General features: G+C 37.3%; 1 protein-coding gene across 1 annotated transcript in view; it reads left to right on the top strand.

The window, feature by feature from the left end:
- The window catches only part of si:dkey-17m8.1 (C-Jun-amino-terminal kinase-interacting protein 4), a 62,319-nt gene extending 46,361 nt beyond the window's left edge, over positions 1 to 15,958 (top strand). The window contains exons 21-28 of the mRNA XM_061915316.1: positions 1,415 to 1,495; positions 1,570 to 1,637; positions 1,710 to 1,858; positions 1,932 to 2,103; positions 7,548 to 7,661; positions 11,612 to 11,710; positions 11,781 to 11,867; positions 15,227 to 15,958. Coding sequence (XP_061771300.1) covers positions 1,415 to 1,495; positions 1,570 to 1,637; positions 1,710 to 1,858; positions 1,932 to 2,103; positions 7,548 to 7,661; positions 11,612 to 11,710; positions 11,781 to 11,867; positions 15,227 to 15,345 — 889 coding nt within the window. The 3' untranslated portion in view covers positions 15,346 to 15,958. The remainder of the gene's footprint in view (positions 1 to 1,414; positions 1,496 to 1,569; positions 1,638 to 1,709; positions 1,859 to 1,931; positions 2,104 to 7,547; positions 7,662 to 11,611; positions 11,711 to 11,780; positions 11,868 to 15,226) is intronic.
- Positions 15,959 to 16,754: the final 796 nt, after the last annotated feature.

Below are 16,754 nucleotides of genomic sequence, written 5' to 3'. Positions count from 1 at the left end.
ACTGTGAGAGACAAAATGAGAGAAAAAAATCCAGGAATTCACATTGTAGGAATTTTAAAGAATTTATTTGTAAATTTTGGTGGAAAATAAGTATTTGGTCAACCATTCAAAGCTCTCACTGATGGAAGGAGGTTTTGGCTCAAAATCTCACGATACATGGCCCCATTCATTCTTTCCTTAACACGGATCAATCGTCCTGTCCCCTTAGCAGAAAAACAGCCCCAAAGCATGATGTTTCCACTCCCATGCTTCACAGTAGGTGTGGTGTTCTTGGGAGGCAACTCAGTATTCTTCTTCCTCTAAACACGACGAGTTGAGTTTATACCAAAATGGATACATGGACGACACAGCAGAGGATTGGGAGAATGTCATGTGGTCAGATGAAACCAAAATAGAACTTTTTGGTATAAACTCAACTCGTGGTGTTTGGAGGAAGAAGAATACTGAGTTGCATTCCAAGAACACCACACCTACTGTAAAGCATGGGGGTGGAAACATCATGCTTTGGGGCTGTTTTTCTGCTAAGGGGACAGGACGATTGATCCGTGTTAAGGAAAGAATGAATGGGGCCATGTATCGTGAGATTTTGAGCCAAAACCTCCTTCCATCAGTGAGAGCTTTGAATGGTTGACTAAATACTTATTTTCCACTATAATTTACAAATAAATTCTTTAAAAATCCTACAATGTCAATTCCTGGATTTTTTTTCACATTCTGTCTCTCACAGTTGAAGTGTACCTATGATGAAAATTACAGACCTCTGTCATCATTTTAAGTGGGAGAACTTGCACACTCGGTGGCTGACTAAATACTTTTTAGCCATTCTGTATACGTATATAAAGGTACTTACAGTATAGGCGTAATATGATCAAACTTTTTTGTTCTTGTCAAAAGTGTAGCAGCCGCATTTCGTACCAACTGTAATTTTTTTTTTTAACTAGCCGTCGTCGTCGGCAATCACTCGAAACGAGTATGATAGCTCGTTGAGAAACGTTGTTCTTAAACTGTTGGACAATTTGCTCAGGCATTTGTTGACCCTCGCCCCGTCCTGAGCATTTCATGGAAGCTGCTTTTATACCCAATCATGGCGCCCACCGGTTCCCAATTAGCCTGTTCACCTGTGGGATGTTCCAAATAAGTGTTTGATGAGCATTCCTCAACTTTCTCAGTCTTTTTTGCCACTTGTGCCAGCTTTTTGGAAACACATTGCAGGCATCCAATTCCAAATGAGCTAATATTTGCAAAAAATAATGTTAAATATCTTGTCTTTGCAGTCTATTCAATTGAGTATAAATTGAAAAGGATTTGCAAAGCTTTTCATTTACCATTTACACAACGTGACAACTTCACTGCTTTTTGGGGTTTGTAGTTAAATTTCCACTGTCCTCGTAACTTGATTTGTTTTGTCCCCCAGCATAGTGATCCATTCGGCCTCCGCAGGCAGGGGACGTTGCCTTCTGTCCGTCTCCCTCTCGGAAAGTGTCCACTCGCTCCTGTGAGTTGGCGGGGGGAATGTAAAATAAACCTTCCCTGCCCGTTTTCCAAAGTCCTACTTTGTGCGCCTCGCAGCTACTCCCAGGGTCAAGTGGTCGCCGGCTTGAGTGACGGAACCTTGGCTTTCTTCTCCAGCAGTGCAGGTAAGTGCGGCCTGTGCCGTGTCTTTGTCTTTGTCCTTTTTGCAGCTGATGTGACGTCCCGTTTATCGACAGGCGGCTGGAACCTGCGGTCCCACTCGCTGATGCCCGTGGGTTCAAACCCCGTGCAGCCCATTCGCTGCTGCCTGGCCAAAGGTGCACACTTGTGGGTGGGATATTGGAACAAAGTGCACGTGGTTGACCTCCACAGCAGAAAGGTGGAGGTACTCAAACCGCCATCGGTGCATCTTTCCTTGCATCCTGGGAGGCACAATCTTCTCTTCTTGATCTTCGCAGCAAGTCTTCTCGGTCTCGGAGCGCAGCGAGCAGCAGGTCCGTTTCCTGTGCGCCGGAGGAAGTGGCGTCTGGACCGCTTGCAGACTTGACCCCGTGCTCCGGCTGTTTGACTGGTCGACTGGGCGCCCGCTGCAAGAAGTGGACATCACTGCTCTGGTGACCCAATCATTAGGTGCTACTCTTTGCTTTATTTTCATTATATCGTGCAACCTCCAATGCAGGGGTGTCCAAACTTTTTCCACTTGATTTATTGAAACTTGTATTAGTAGATTGCACAGTACAGTACATATTTCTTACAATTGACCACCCCAATAAGTTTTTTAACTTAATTCGAGGTCCACGTTAATCAATTCATGCTACAAATACTGTATATACTATCAGCATAATACAGTCATCACACAAGTTCATCATCAGAGTATATATATTGGATTATTTACATTATTTACAATCCAAGTCATCGCCCCGTCAAAGAATCGAACCCTGGTTTTCCGCGTGAGAGGCGGAGATACTGTCCAGTATACTAACGAGGACTCACACTGGGGGCCGCACTAAAAAAATTATTCCCGGGCGGGGCCACCGATGCTGCTCACTGCTCCCTTCACCTCCCAAAGGGTTTTCAAGGGTGATGGGTTAAATACAGAGGACAAATTTCACCACACCTAGTGTGTGTGTGTGTGTGTGTGTGTGTGTGTGTGTGTGTGTGTGTGTGTGTGTGTGTGTGTGTGTGTGTGTGTGACTATCATCAGAGGTGGGTAGGGTAGCCAAAAACTGTACTCAAGTAAGAGTACTGTTACTTTAGAGATTTATTACTCAAGTAGGGAGTAGTCACCCAAATATTTACTTGAGTAAAAGTAAAAAGTATGTTCTGAAAAAACTACTCAAGTACTGATTAACTGATGAGTAACCTCATTACGGCAACAAATAATGCACAAAAACATAAAAATAGCAATGAGCAACTATAACAATAATATATATTAAATATTAATACATTAAAATAAAAAAAGGCAAATTGAGCCACAATAACCTAACAGCACCATAGGCTCAGTAGGCATTCATCAATTGATTGACTGAAACTTGTATTAGTAGATTGCACAGTACAGTACATATTCCGTACAATTGACCACTAAATGGTAACACCCGAATAAGTTTTTCTACGTCAATCAATTATTCAATAAATGAACAAGTCGAGGTGATCTACCTCCATATATACATACACAGACGTATCATATACATACACACACATATCATATATATTAATATGTCCAGGGTGTACCCCGCCTTCCGCCCGATTGTAGCTGAGATAGGTGCCAGCGCCCCCCGCGACCTCAAAAGGGAATAAGCGGTAGGAAATGGATGGATATATATATATATATATATATATATATATATATATACAGTATATAATTTATATTTATGTATTTTGCCATTTTTGTTTACATGTTAAAGGTGTTTTAATGAATATACATGCATGTTTAACACAGATTCCTATCTTTCATGAAGACAAGAATATAAGTTGGTGTATTACCTGATTGTGATGACTTACATTGATTGTAATCAGTAGTGCTGAAAACGTCCACGTTTTCAAATGGAGGAGAAAAAAAGTTCTTCCTTTTTGTCTAATACCACATGAAAGTCGTTGGTTTTTGGCATCTTATTTGTCCAGCTTCTATATTCGTTTTTATACACTTTACAAGAAATACATTGCCGGCAAACTCCGTAGCTTGCTCGCTTGTTTGCGCTGGCTTTCGGAGACTCTTATTTTGTTAGCGCAGGCGCAATGGAGCGGCACTTTTATTGTGAAGACAGGAACTGTGCGATCAGCCTTTAGGCTTTTGACGGGAAGTACCGTTGAAATAAAAAGTGTATTTTTTTCCTTTACACTTTTGATTGATTGATTGATTGAAACTTTTATCAGTAGATTGCACAGTACAGTACATACTTCGAACAATTGACCACTAAATGGTAACACCCCAATAAGTTTTTCAACTTTTTCAAGTCAGATTTGATGTGTGACGGTCACGTGACCGCCTGGCTCTGTTTGATTGGTCCTACGTCACCAGTGACTGCATGTGATTGGTGAAACGCAGGCATGCTTAGATTCTACTTTGAAAAACCAAAACAAACATTAATAGATCGATTAAAAAAAAAAGTAGCGAGTAACGAGCTGAATGTACATGAATGGAGCTGAGTAAAATTAGCGTTTCTTCTCTATAAATATACTCAAGTAAAAGTATGTTGCATAAAAAATACTCTTAGAAGTACAATTTATCCCAAAAGTTACTCAAGTAGATGTAACAGAGTAAATGTAGCGAGTTACTACCCACCTCTGACTATCATTGGTACACTGCAAAAAGTGAAATATAAGTAAGATGAAATATCTCAAATAATAGTAAATATTTGCTTATTTTCTGTCTGTTAAGATAACTTGTCTCACTAAGCAGATTTTATGTTCGAGTGTTTTACTCGTTTTAAGTGTTTTGATCCTATATGATCTCAGTAAGACGTTATAGCTGAGATTTGATGACCTATATTGAGTAAAACATGGAATATCACGTGTTGCAAAGCTGTGCAACACTCACACGTATAACACTACTTTTATTTAAGGTAAACATTTCTTATTTCAAGCATGGAATAAAAAAATCAGGACTTTGACACAATGGTGTCTCATAATTAAAACAGATGACAGCCGAATAGACTTTGCTGTTTTATTTTCCAATGAAACAATAGAAAAGATGTACTCTTCCAGTATAGTACAGTTGGCACGGTACAGTAAATATTCAAACATGTGACATTTCAAACAATTTTGAACAGTAATAGGTCATGCACATTCAGATACATTCTTTAAAATTAAAATCCCCAAAAAATTGCCCGGGGGCCGGGCTGTAAATATATATATATATATATATATATATATATATATATATATATATATATATATATATATATATATATATATATATATATATATATATATATATACATATATATATATCCATTTATCCATCCATTTTCTACCCCTTATTCCCTTGTGCACAAATTGACAGAAAGAGCACGCACTTGGCGCGATGATGTCATGTTATGGATGGGAAAATGCCTTCTTAGACCGTACGATATGCCCGAGCGGCGACTAGACCCCGAGAGTATCAAGCGCTTGCCTTTTTGCTTTTCCATTTAGAAAAAAACAAAACTTTTTATTCTAAATTTGCCGGTTTCAAGAAATGTAATGCCTAACGCATATCATTATGTCAAAATAATGGCACTAGCATTTACGTCAGTGGTTCTCAACCTTTTTTCAGTGATGTACCCACTGTGAACATTTTTTTAAATTCAAGTACCCACTAATCAGAGCAAAGCATTTTTGGTTGGAAAAAAGAGATAAAGAAGTAAAATACAGCACTATGTCATCAGTTTCTGATTTCTTAAATTGTATAACAGTGCAAAATATTGCTCATTTGTAGTGGTCTTTCTTGCACTATTTGGGGAAAAAAGATATAAAAATAACAAGTAAGTAAACAAGTGATTCAATTATAAATAAAGCTTTCTACACATAGAAGTAATCAACAACTTAACATGCCCTCTTTGGGGATTGTAATAGAGATCCATCTGGATTCATCAACTTAATTCTAAATATTTCTTCACAAAAAAAGAAATCTTTGACATCAATATTTATGGAGCATGTCCACAAAAAATTTAGCTGTTGTCACACCGCTGTGAGGGATGTCTTGTCTTGGGTTTTTCTGTCATATGATTTGCATGTTTTAGTTTGAAAAGTAACTCCTCTCGTTTCAGGTCACTTGCCCTTCCTTTTGTGTCATCAGTCTGACATCATCCCTGTTCCCTGATTGTTTTCACCTGTTCCCTATTACCCTCATGTCTCTTATAAGCCCACTACTCCCTTTGTTCTGTGCCAGATTGTTTCGTTTATTCGTGCTCTGTAGCATCCATGTCCATGCCTTGCCTTGCCTCGCCTCGTCTCGTGCTTATGTTCCTTGATCCTGAATCCCTTCGTTACTATTTTGAGTTTTCCTTTCTTCCTGTTCAGCAGAGTGCATTTTTGTTATTTAGTTTATTCAGCCGAAGTGGTGAGTTATCAGTTATTTTTTCATTCTTTCTTCAAATTTTGGAGTGACAATTTTTGTCAAAACTTTATTAGATTAGATAGTGTAGAATTTTTCACAGCTGTCGTTTCTTCCTTCTGTTGGAGCATTTTTTGTTAATGTTTTATTTAAATATACGGCGCCAGTTATAGTTATTTTCGGTTGTTCCATTTTTGTTTGGAACCTTTTTCGCCGATTAGGTTTTTTTAATTCTAAATATTTCTTCACAAAAAAAGAAATCTTTAACATCAATATTTATGGAACATGTCCAAAAAAATCAAGCTGTCAACACTGAATGTTGCATTGTTTTTCACAGTTTATGAACTTACATTCATATTTTGTTTAAGTATTATTCAATAAATCCATTTATATAAAGGACTTTTGAGTTGTTGCAATTTTTGGAGTATTTAAAAAAAATCTCACCTACCCCTTGGCATACCTTCAAGTACCCCCAGGGGTAAGCATACCCCCATCTGAGAACCACTGATTTACGTCATTTAAGAATATTTTTCAACACATTGAGAAAAAAGGTCTCATATTTGTTTTTTCTTCATAGAAAAAACAAATCTTAATTTCCTCATAGCTGAAGGTGATCTTCTTCCCTACACTGTAAAAAGTCAAATCTAAGTAAGATGAACTATTTCAAATAAGGGTGATATTTGCTTATTTTTTGTCTAAGATAATTCTTCTCACTAAGCAGATTTTATGTTTGAGTGTGTTACTTGTTTTAAGTCCTAAATGATCTCAGTAAGATGTTACAGCTGAGTTTTTATGACCTGTATTGAGTAAAACATGCTTGAAACGAGAATAAACTGAGGCAAAGCTGTGTCATTAACACTTACAAGTATAAAACTTATTTTTAAAGTAATAATATCTTACTTCAAGCATGAAAAAAAGATCATGCCGAGCGCATATCATTATGTCAAAAAAAATGGCACTAGCATTTACTTATTTAAGAATATTTTTCAACATATTGAGCAAAAAGATTTTTTTTTTTTTCGACCAATAAAAGTGCAATTGTTATTAGTGAGAATATACTTATTTTTAGCTATTTTGGGGTTAATTGAGGTTAGCTAATCTTACTTGTTTTGGAAAGTCTTGACGAGCCAAATTTTCTTGTTCTATTGGCAGATCATTTTGCTTAATTTAAGTAAAATACCCCTCATTTTTGTATTTTTTTCCCCTTGTTTTTGCACACTGACTTTTTGCAGTGTACTTTAAATCAAGAGTATGATGACTATTTCAGTGCTAATATCATGATGTAATATTGTGGAAAAGTTGGGCCATGAGGGCAAAAATGTTAAAAGACGTCTTTGTAAAAATAAAACCTTGAATATTATGTATTGATTACGAGTTGTTATAAATAAGATGGTACTCCCTGGCTTTGTGGGATTTTTACATCCATGTTTTCCCACAAATTTCTGAATTCCTACTTTGACTACTGTTTTTATAAACATGTGTTTGTTGGATATTCTGCCATCTGTATTGTCAACTCCCCCTTCTATTATTGTCTGTGCAGGCCAAGCGTTCCTGGCCCTCGCACCTCTTCAGATCTCCTCGCTGGCTGTCATCTCTGGTCGCCTGTGGGTGGGCACAGGGGGCGGAGCCATCCTCTCCATGCCCCTGTCTGAGAGTAAGTTGACATCGTCTTCTCCATCCCAACTGGACTTTTTGGAGTCCTTTGTCTTCTCACCTAGCTGACATCATCATTTCACGCTCCGAGCCCTAGATTGGCTCCATTGATTACATCCGGGGTCCTCAAACCTCTTGCCCAAGGCAGGGGTTGGCGCGTTAGCACTAACAAAATCCAACTTCCCCACGGTCATTCTCATTACTCAGCAACTGTTTCTATTTTTAAAAGGCGTGTTACATGTTCAAATGTGACTGTTAAGTTGGGGGCCAAGCATGGATCAAACTGATTTCTCGGCAATCCAAAATGTTAAAAGAGCCATATTGGACCAAAAATACAAAAACAAATCTGTCTGGAGCCGCAAAAAATTCAAAGCCATATTACATACAGATAGTGTGTCATGAGATATAAATTGACTTAAGAGGACTTAAAGGAAAATAAATGAGCTCAAATATAGCTATAATGATGCAATATGTACATATAACTAGCCTAAATAGCATGTTAGCATCGATTAGCTTGCAGTCATGCAGGGGCCAAATATGTCTGATTATCACTCCACACAAGTCAAAAACATCAACAAAACTCACCTTTGTGCATTCAAGCACAATGATAAAAGTTTGGTGGACAAAATGAGACAGAAAAAGAAGTGGCATAAAACATGTCTTAGAAAGATGTACATGTAAACCAGGGGTCACCAACCTTTTGAAACCAAGAGCTACTTTTTGGGTACTGATTAATGCGAAGGGCTACCAGTTTGATACACACTTAAATAAATTGCCAGGAATAGCCAATTTGTTCAATTTAGCTTTAATAAATAAATCTATATATATAAAAAAAATGGGTATTTCTGTCATTCCGTCGTAATTTTTTTTTCCTTTTACGGAAGGTTTTTTGTAGGGAATAAATGATGAAAAAAACACTTAATTGAACGGTTTAAAAGAGGAGAAAACGCGAAAAAAATGAAGATTTAATTTTGAAACAAGTTTATCTTCAATTTCGACTCTTTAAAATTCAAAATTCAACCGAAAAAAAATAGCTAATTCGAATCTTTTTGAAAAAATTAAAATAAAGAATTTGTGGGACATTATTAGTAATTTTTCCTGATTAAGATTAATTTTAGAATTTTTATGACATGTTTTAAATAGGTTAAAATCCAATCTGCACTTTGTTAGAATATATAAAAAATTGGACTAACATATATTTCTAACAGACAAATCATTATTACGTCTAGATTTTCTAGAAAATTTTTTTTAAAAGAAATTCAAAAGACTTTGAAATAAGATTTAAATTTGATTCTAAAGATTTTCTATATTTCCCAGAATAATTTTTTTAATTTTAATCATAAGTTTGAAGAAATATTTCACAAATATTCGTCATCGGAAAAACAGAAGCTAAAATGAAGAATTAAATCAAAATGTAATTATTATTCTTTACAATAAACAAAAAAAATACTTGAACATTGATTTAAATCGTCAGGAAAGAAGAGGAAGGAATTTAAAAGGTAAAAAGGTATATGTGTTTAAAAATCCTAAAATCATTTTTAAGGTTGTATTTTTTCTCTAAAATTGTCTTTCTGAAAGTTATAAGAAGCAAAGTAAAAAAATAAATGAATTTATTTAAACAAGTGAAGACCAAGTCTTTAAAATATTTTCTTGGATTTTCAAATTCTATTTGAGTTTTGTCCCTCTTAGAATTAAAAATGTCGAGAAAAGCGAGACCAGCTTGCTAGTAAATAAATAACATTTAAAAAATAGAGGCAGCTCACTGGTAAGTGCTGCTAATTGAGCTATTTTTTAGAACAGGCCAGCGGGCGACTCATCTGGTCCTTATGGGCTACCTGGTGCCCGCGGGCACCGCGTTGGGGACCCCTGATGTAAACAAACTACGGTGAGTTCAAGGACCGCCAAAATTAGTAGGACAAATACTCGAATCAGTGAAGCGTGTTTAATATATCGTATTTTTCGGAGTATAAGTCGCACCTGCCGAAAATGCATAATAAAGAAGGAAAAAAACATCTATAAGTCGCACTGCAGTATAAGTCGCATTTTTTGGGGAAATGTATTTGATAAAACCCAACACCAAGAATAGACATTTGAAAGGCAATTTAAAATAAATAAAGAATAGTGAACAACAGGCTGAATAAGTGTACGTTATATGAGGCATACATAACCAACTGAGAAGGTGCCTGGTATGTTAACGTAACATATTATGGTAAGAGTCATTTAAATAACTATAACATATGGAACATGCTATATGTTTACCAAACAATCTGTCACTCCTAATCGCTAAATCCCATGAAATCTTATACGTCTAGTCTCTTACGTAAAAGAGCTAAATAATATTATTTGATATTTTATGGTAAAGTGTTAATAATTTCACACATAAGTCGCTTCTGAGTATAAGTCGTACCCTCGGCCAAACTACGAAAAAAACTGCTACTTATAGTCCGGAAAATACGGTAAACTGTGCTTTATAACAATTAGGGTGGTTTCTGTCATGTTTGTCCTCCTGCAGAAACCATATTACAACAAAAATGTATTTTTTTCCCCTTCATTTTTTTTCCATTTTTCATACATTTTTGAAAAAGCTCCAGAGAGCCACTAGGGCGGCGCTAAAGACCCGCGGGTTGCCGACCCCCGGCGTGAGGCTTACTTGCCAAACTTGAGACCTCTGAATTCGGGAGATTGGGGGGCTGGGTGGAGGATATTTATAGTCAGAATTAGAATAGAATAGAATAGAAAGTACTTTATTGATCCCTGGGGGGAAATTCAGCACCACAGTTTGCTCACAATAGACAATAATAATAATAAATAATATATAACATATATATATAAAATATATGAATAATGTAAATACCGGTATATTCTACATTCCCTGAAATTCAAGTTTTTCTTATGTTCACCACTGTGTTACATCACCTTTTCTTTTAACAACACTCAATAAACATTTGGGAACAGAGGAACTAATTGTTGAAGCTTTGAAAGTGGAATTCTTTCCCATTCTTCTTTTATGTAGCGCTTCAGTCGTTCAACAGTCCGGGGTCTCCGCTGTCGTATTTTATGCTTCATGATGCACCACACATTTTTGATGGGAGACAGGTCTGGACTGCAGGCGGGCCAGGAAAGTACCCGCACTCTTGGGCACTAATACACCCCCATACCATCACAGATGCTGGCTTTTGAACTTTCCGCCTATAACAATCCGGATGGTTATTTTCCTCTTTGTTCCGGAGGACACCCCGTCCACAGTTTCCAAATATAATTTGAAATGCGGACTCGTCAGACAACAGAACCCTTTTCCACTTTGCATTAGTCCATCTTAGATGAGCTCGGTCCCAGCGAAGCCGGCGGCGTTCCTTGGTGTTGTTGATAAATGGGTTTGGCTTTGCATAGTAGAGTTTTAACTTGCACTTACAGATGTAGCGACCAACTGTGTTCACTGACAGTGGTTTTATGAAGTGTTCCCGAGCCCATGTGGTGATATCCTTTACACACTTATGTCGGTTTTTGATGAAGTACCGCCTGAGGGATCCAGGGTCCGTAATATCATGGCTTACGTGCAGTGATTTCTCCAGATTCTCTGAAACTTATGATTATTTTACGGACTGTAGATGGTGAAATCCCTCAATTCCTTGCAAGAAATGTTCTTAAACAATTTTCTCAGGCGTTCATTGACAAAGTGGTGACCCTCGCCCTGTCCTTGTTTGTAAATGACTGAGCATTTCATTGAAGCTGCTTTTATACCCAATCTTGGCACCCACCTGTTCCCAATTAGCCTGTTCACCTGTAGGATGTTCCAAATAAGTGTTCGATGAGCATTCCTCGACTTTCTCAGTCTTTTTTGCCACATGTGCCAGCTTTTTTTGAAACATGTCGCAGGCATCGAATTCCATATGAGGTATCATTTGTGAAGTAACAAAACATTTGACGCTGAGATGAGTTTGTCGCCCACAGCGTCTGAAGCCGTCTCCATGCCGTACTGCGCCGTTGCCGCCGCCCAGCTGTGTTTCCATGGTCACCGCCAAGCGGTCCGCTTCATCATCGCTGCCCCCGGTAAAGACTTTCTTCATTGGTGGGAGGAGGTTGTCCCGCTGCTGCTCTTCATTCGGGCTTTTCTTCTCAGGCTGCTTGATGTCCACGCCCGGCAGCGGCGTCACGCCCGCCCAGCTCGTCCTCAGCGGCGGAGAAGGTTACATCAACTTCCGCATCGGTGAGTCGAAAGGAGCAACATTGCCATTTTGTCATCCTAAAAAGCACAGGATTTTTAACAGAAAGTGTAAAAAAAATAAATAAATAAATAAATACTGTGTTGTTTTACTCGTTTTACAAAGTTAAAAGTAGACACTAGATGGCGGCAAAAGCACATAATAACAGCTCATTGTCAAAATATTGTATTGTTGCAGTCTATTATATGTAACTAGAAGAGGGATTTCCTGAAGGAATTGCGTGTGAATGCTCCAATGCTGAAGTTGAAGTGAAATGTTGACAGAATGTGGTATGGATAAGAATAGTTTGAATGTTGGAATGGTTTAAATGTCAAAGAGTGTGATTATCCAGGAAAACCCGAACTTGGTTTTGAACTTGGCTAAGTGAATTCCCAGGATGTGTGGAATGTGTTGATAACAGGAATAATAACAGGAAATAAGACTGCGCTAAGTTTAAGGACGACAACGGACAACTTAATAGTTGATATATTGTTACGCGTCGTTGTAGTTCCTGCACAGGAAACAAACATTATTTACGTATCCCCACTATGTACACTTGTAAGAATCAGGCTGAAGCAACACAATAGTTTGGAATAAACTGTAAAAAATATAATTACAATACACATATAAATGCTACTGATTAGCATTAGCGATTGTACATGGAGATTTCAGACAGAGGTATCTGATATCTCAACTTAAAGGGGAACATTATCACCAAACCTATGCAAGCGTCAATATATACCTTGATGTTGCAGGAAAAAGACCATGTATTTTTTTAACCGATTTCCGAACTCTAAATGGGTGAATTTTGGCAAATTAAACGCCCTTCTGTTTATTGGTCTATTAGCGATGACGTCAGAACGTGACGTCACCGAGGTAACACACCCGCCATTTTCATTTTCACATTACAAACACCGGGTCTCAGCTCTGTTATTTTCCGTTTTTTCGACTATTTTTTTGCAACCTTGGAGACATCATGCCTCGTCGGTGGGTTGTCGGAGGGTGTAACAACACTAACAGGGAGGGATTCAAGTTGCACCACTGGCAAGAAATCTGCCGCCAGACCCCCATTGAATTTGCCGGAGTGTCTGCACATTTTACCGGCGATGCTAAGACAGACATGGCACAGAGATGTATGGATAACCTGCAGATGCATTTGCAACGATTAAGTCAACGAAATCACAAAGGTGAGTTTTGTTGATGTTGTTGACTTATGTGCTAATCAGACATATTTGGTCACGGCATGACTGCCAGCTAATCGATGCTAACATGCTACGCTAATCGATGCTAACATGCTATTTACGCTAGCTGTATGTACATTTGAAACTAGATATCCACATTTAATGCGAAACAAACCCTTACCAATCGACGGATTTAAGTTGCTCCAGTGTCTCAAGATGCGAAAGTCCTGATCGTTTGGTCCGCACATTTTACCGGCGATGCTAATAAGGCAGCCATGCTATGGGCCACTTCATCAGGTACACCCATGCTATGGCCGAATAGCGTCAATAGGTATTCGCTCAATAGCTTCAGTTTCTTCTTCAATTTCGTTTTCGCTATCTGCCTCCATACGCTGACCATCTGTTTCAATACATGCGTAATCTGTTGAATCGCTTAAACCCCTGAAATCAGAGTCTGAATCCGAGCTAATGTCGCTATATCTCGCTGTGGTAACCGCCATGTTGTTTGTATTGGCAGCCTTGTATGATGTCACAGGGAAATGGACGGGTGGATATAGCGATGGTGAAAATCAGGCACTTTCAAGCAGTTTTTCGGGATATTCCGGGAGGTGTAAAATTTTGAAAAAAACTTCGAAAAATAAAACAAGCCACTGGGAACTGATTTTTATTGCTTTTAACCCTTTTGAAATTGTGATAATGTTCCCCTTTAAAGCAAACAAATCAGTTGAAATTAGCTTAATTTTAAGATTTTGGACACTTCATAATATCCACAAGGTTCAGTGAGCAGGTTGTGTTATGTTAATTGCATTTTTTTCCCCCACCATGACAAGGGAAGGTTGTTTGGATTGTGTCACATAAGTAAATGTAGTGCTGCTATTTCTGCATACTTATCACATTTACTCACATAGTCCACAAGATGACAGTACATATGTAACATTCCAAGTCTGCCTGGTTATTAAGGTTCATTTGAAAGCACAATGCTTTGTTTACCATTTAGTGGTCAATTGTACGGAACATGTACTGTACTCTGCAATCTACTAAGAAAAGTTTCAATCAATCAATTAATCAATCCACCCATGACGTCTCGCGGGATAAATTGAAGAGACTGGCGGGCCGTACTTAAAAAATAGCCTGCATGTCAACCTTGTGTTATTGGTGTCAATATTCCAACGTTTTTTTTCTGTTACATTACACCTATTTGCTGTTTAAATCAAATTTCTATGTTTAAAAAAATAAAATAGTTCTTGTGTTTTTAGAATGTGCCATGAATAAAAAACCCTGCTTTAATAAGGCGTCCATCTACAATTCCATCCATTTTCTACCGCTTATTCCCTTTTGGGGTCGCGGGGGGCGCTGGCGCCTATCTCAGCTACAGTCGGGCGGAAGGCGGGGTACACCCTGGACAAGTCGCAGCCATCTACAATTGTTTTTTTGGTTTTTTCATATATTGTTTATATATTTATTTAATTATTTATGGAATAATATCGATGTTAATTTATTTTCTTCTAATCCAGGGAGGCCCAAAATGTGCCTAATAATCCAATAGGATTAAAAAAATCATAATAAATTAATTGAATCAAATAAAAAATTCTACTTATTTTTTTCCAATAAAGATAATAATTTAAATTTTTTTTTTTTTTTTACTAATAACTATTTTCTAAGATTGAATTATTAATGTGAAATTGCTGAAGCAATGTGAAAATGTGGGTTGTACTTTTAGGAATGTATAAAAAATGTAGCTTGCAACATAACAATGTTAACAGGAAGGAAGCGGAAGGATAACAACTGACGACTAAATAGTTGATACAGTGTTACACGTCGTTGTTGTTCCTGCTTTGTCCGCACAGGAAACAAACATATTATATGCATATACACATAAAGTACACATGTAAGAATCAGGCTAGAGCAACACAACAGTTTGGAATAAACTGTAAACAACAATACAATTTGTTGGACATTCCATATAGATGCTACTGATTAGCATTAACGATTTTACATGGCGGTTTCAGACAGACGTATCTGAAATCGCAATTTTAGGCAACAAAATTGGTCGAGAGCTTTCTGGTTACCTCCAAAAAAATGTTAAGGTGGGACATTACGACGCAGAAGTATTATTTTATTGTTCCAACTGTGAGAAGTTGTTGATTGTGACTCCCCGGAGGTTATTTCCTGACTAATTGCAGGAGACGACGCCAGCGACGACGGCACGCCGGTATCCCAGGCCTCGCCGCAGCGATCGGAACGCAGTCACATGATCATCTGGTTGAATCCCGCCTCCGCTGTGCCAAGCTGTGTCCTCTAACATCGGCTGGACGCAACAAACTTTATCCTTCGCTCGATCCAAATCACAGAAGCCTTTATGGAATTCTTTTTTTTTTTAATGGGAATATTTTCTGCTCTTTACTTTCACTGACATATATTTCATCAACAGGTCAACTCTTATCCATAATGCTTGGATTATGAACATTATTTAACTTCTCTGCACATATCTCCTCGTCAACTGGAAGCAGGACAAAAAACATCAGCTTTACTTCACGGATTATTTTTTTACATATTGTGTATTTTCTGTGGCGCCAAGTACTTTGAGTTACAAATACCTCCACATGCTTATATATGTATTTATTTCTATGATCATGTTCCTCTTCTGCACAGCTCAAGCTGAGACATATTTCCTTCATGTTCCTATGCAATATTTAAATACAACCTGCCTTTTTTTTTTTTTTTTTTTTGCACAAACGCTCTCAACTTTATGCAAACGTGATATATGATTAATACCTTCCAATTTGGCTCGTTCAATATAAGAGCACTAAAAACGAAACATTAAATATGAGCCATTCCAAGAAATACAATGTACAAATGCAGAAAAAATTCACTGTAAAACACGTTTCACTGGAAATAAAATGTATAAATGGAAATATTGTAAGAAAAAAAACCTTTTTTTTCCCCATTAAGCACGTTGATGTGATTGCTTGTTTCAGGGGTCACCAACCTTTTTGAAACCAAGAGCTATTTCTTGGGTACTGATTAATGCGAAGGGCTACCAGTTTGATACACACTTAAATAAATTGCCAGAATTAGCCAATTTGCTCAATTTACCTTTAATAAATAAATCTACCGCATTTCCTTGAATTTCCGCCAGGGCGCTAATTTATTTAAAACCTCTTCTCACTCCTGCGCTTACCAAAGGCATGCGGTAAAAGTAAGCATGCGCTAATTATTTTAAAACCTCTTCTCACTCCGGAACTAACTAAAGGCATGCAGTAAAAACACACTTAAACAAATTGCCACAAATAGCCAATTTGCTCAATTTACCTTTAATAAATAAATCAATATATATATAAAAAATTGGTATTTCTCTCTGTCATTCCGTCGTACATTTTTTTCCTTTTACGGAACGTGTTTTGTAGAGAATAAATGATGAAAAAAACACTTAATTGAACGGTTTAAAAGAGAAGAAAACAGGAAAAAAATTACATTTTGAAACATAGTTTATCTTCAATTTCGACTCTTTAAAATTCAAAATTCAACCGAAAAAAATAAGACAAAAACTAGCTACTTCGAATTTTTTGAAAAAAAAAAAAAAAAAAAAAAATTATGGAACATCATTAGTAATATTTCCTGGTTAAGATTAATTTTTGAATTTTTATGACATCTTTTAAATTGGTTAAAATCCAATCAGTGTTTTGTTAGAATGTATAACAAATTGGACCA

The sequence above is a fragment of the Nerophis ophidion genome, linkage group LG11 (genome assembly GCF_033978795.1).
Source record: "Nerophis ophidion isolate RoL-2023_Sa linkage group LG11, RoL_Noph_v1.0, whole genome shotgun sequence".
Lineage (NCBI taxonomy): Eukaryota > Metazoa > Chordata > Actinopteri > Syngnathiformes > Syngnathidae > Nerophis > Nerophis ophidion.
The sequence above is the reverse complement of the archived record's forward strand: the minus strand, read 5'-3'. Positions and strand labels throughout refer to the sequence as shown.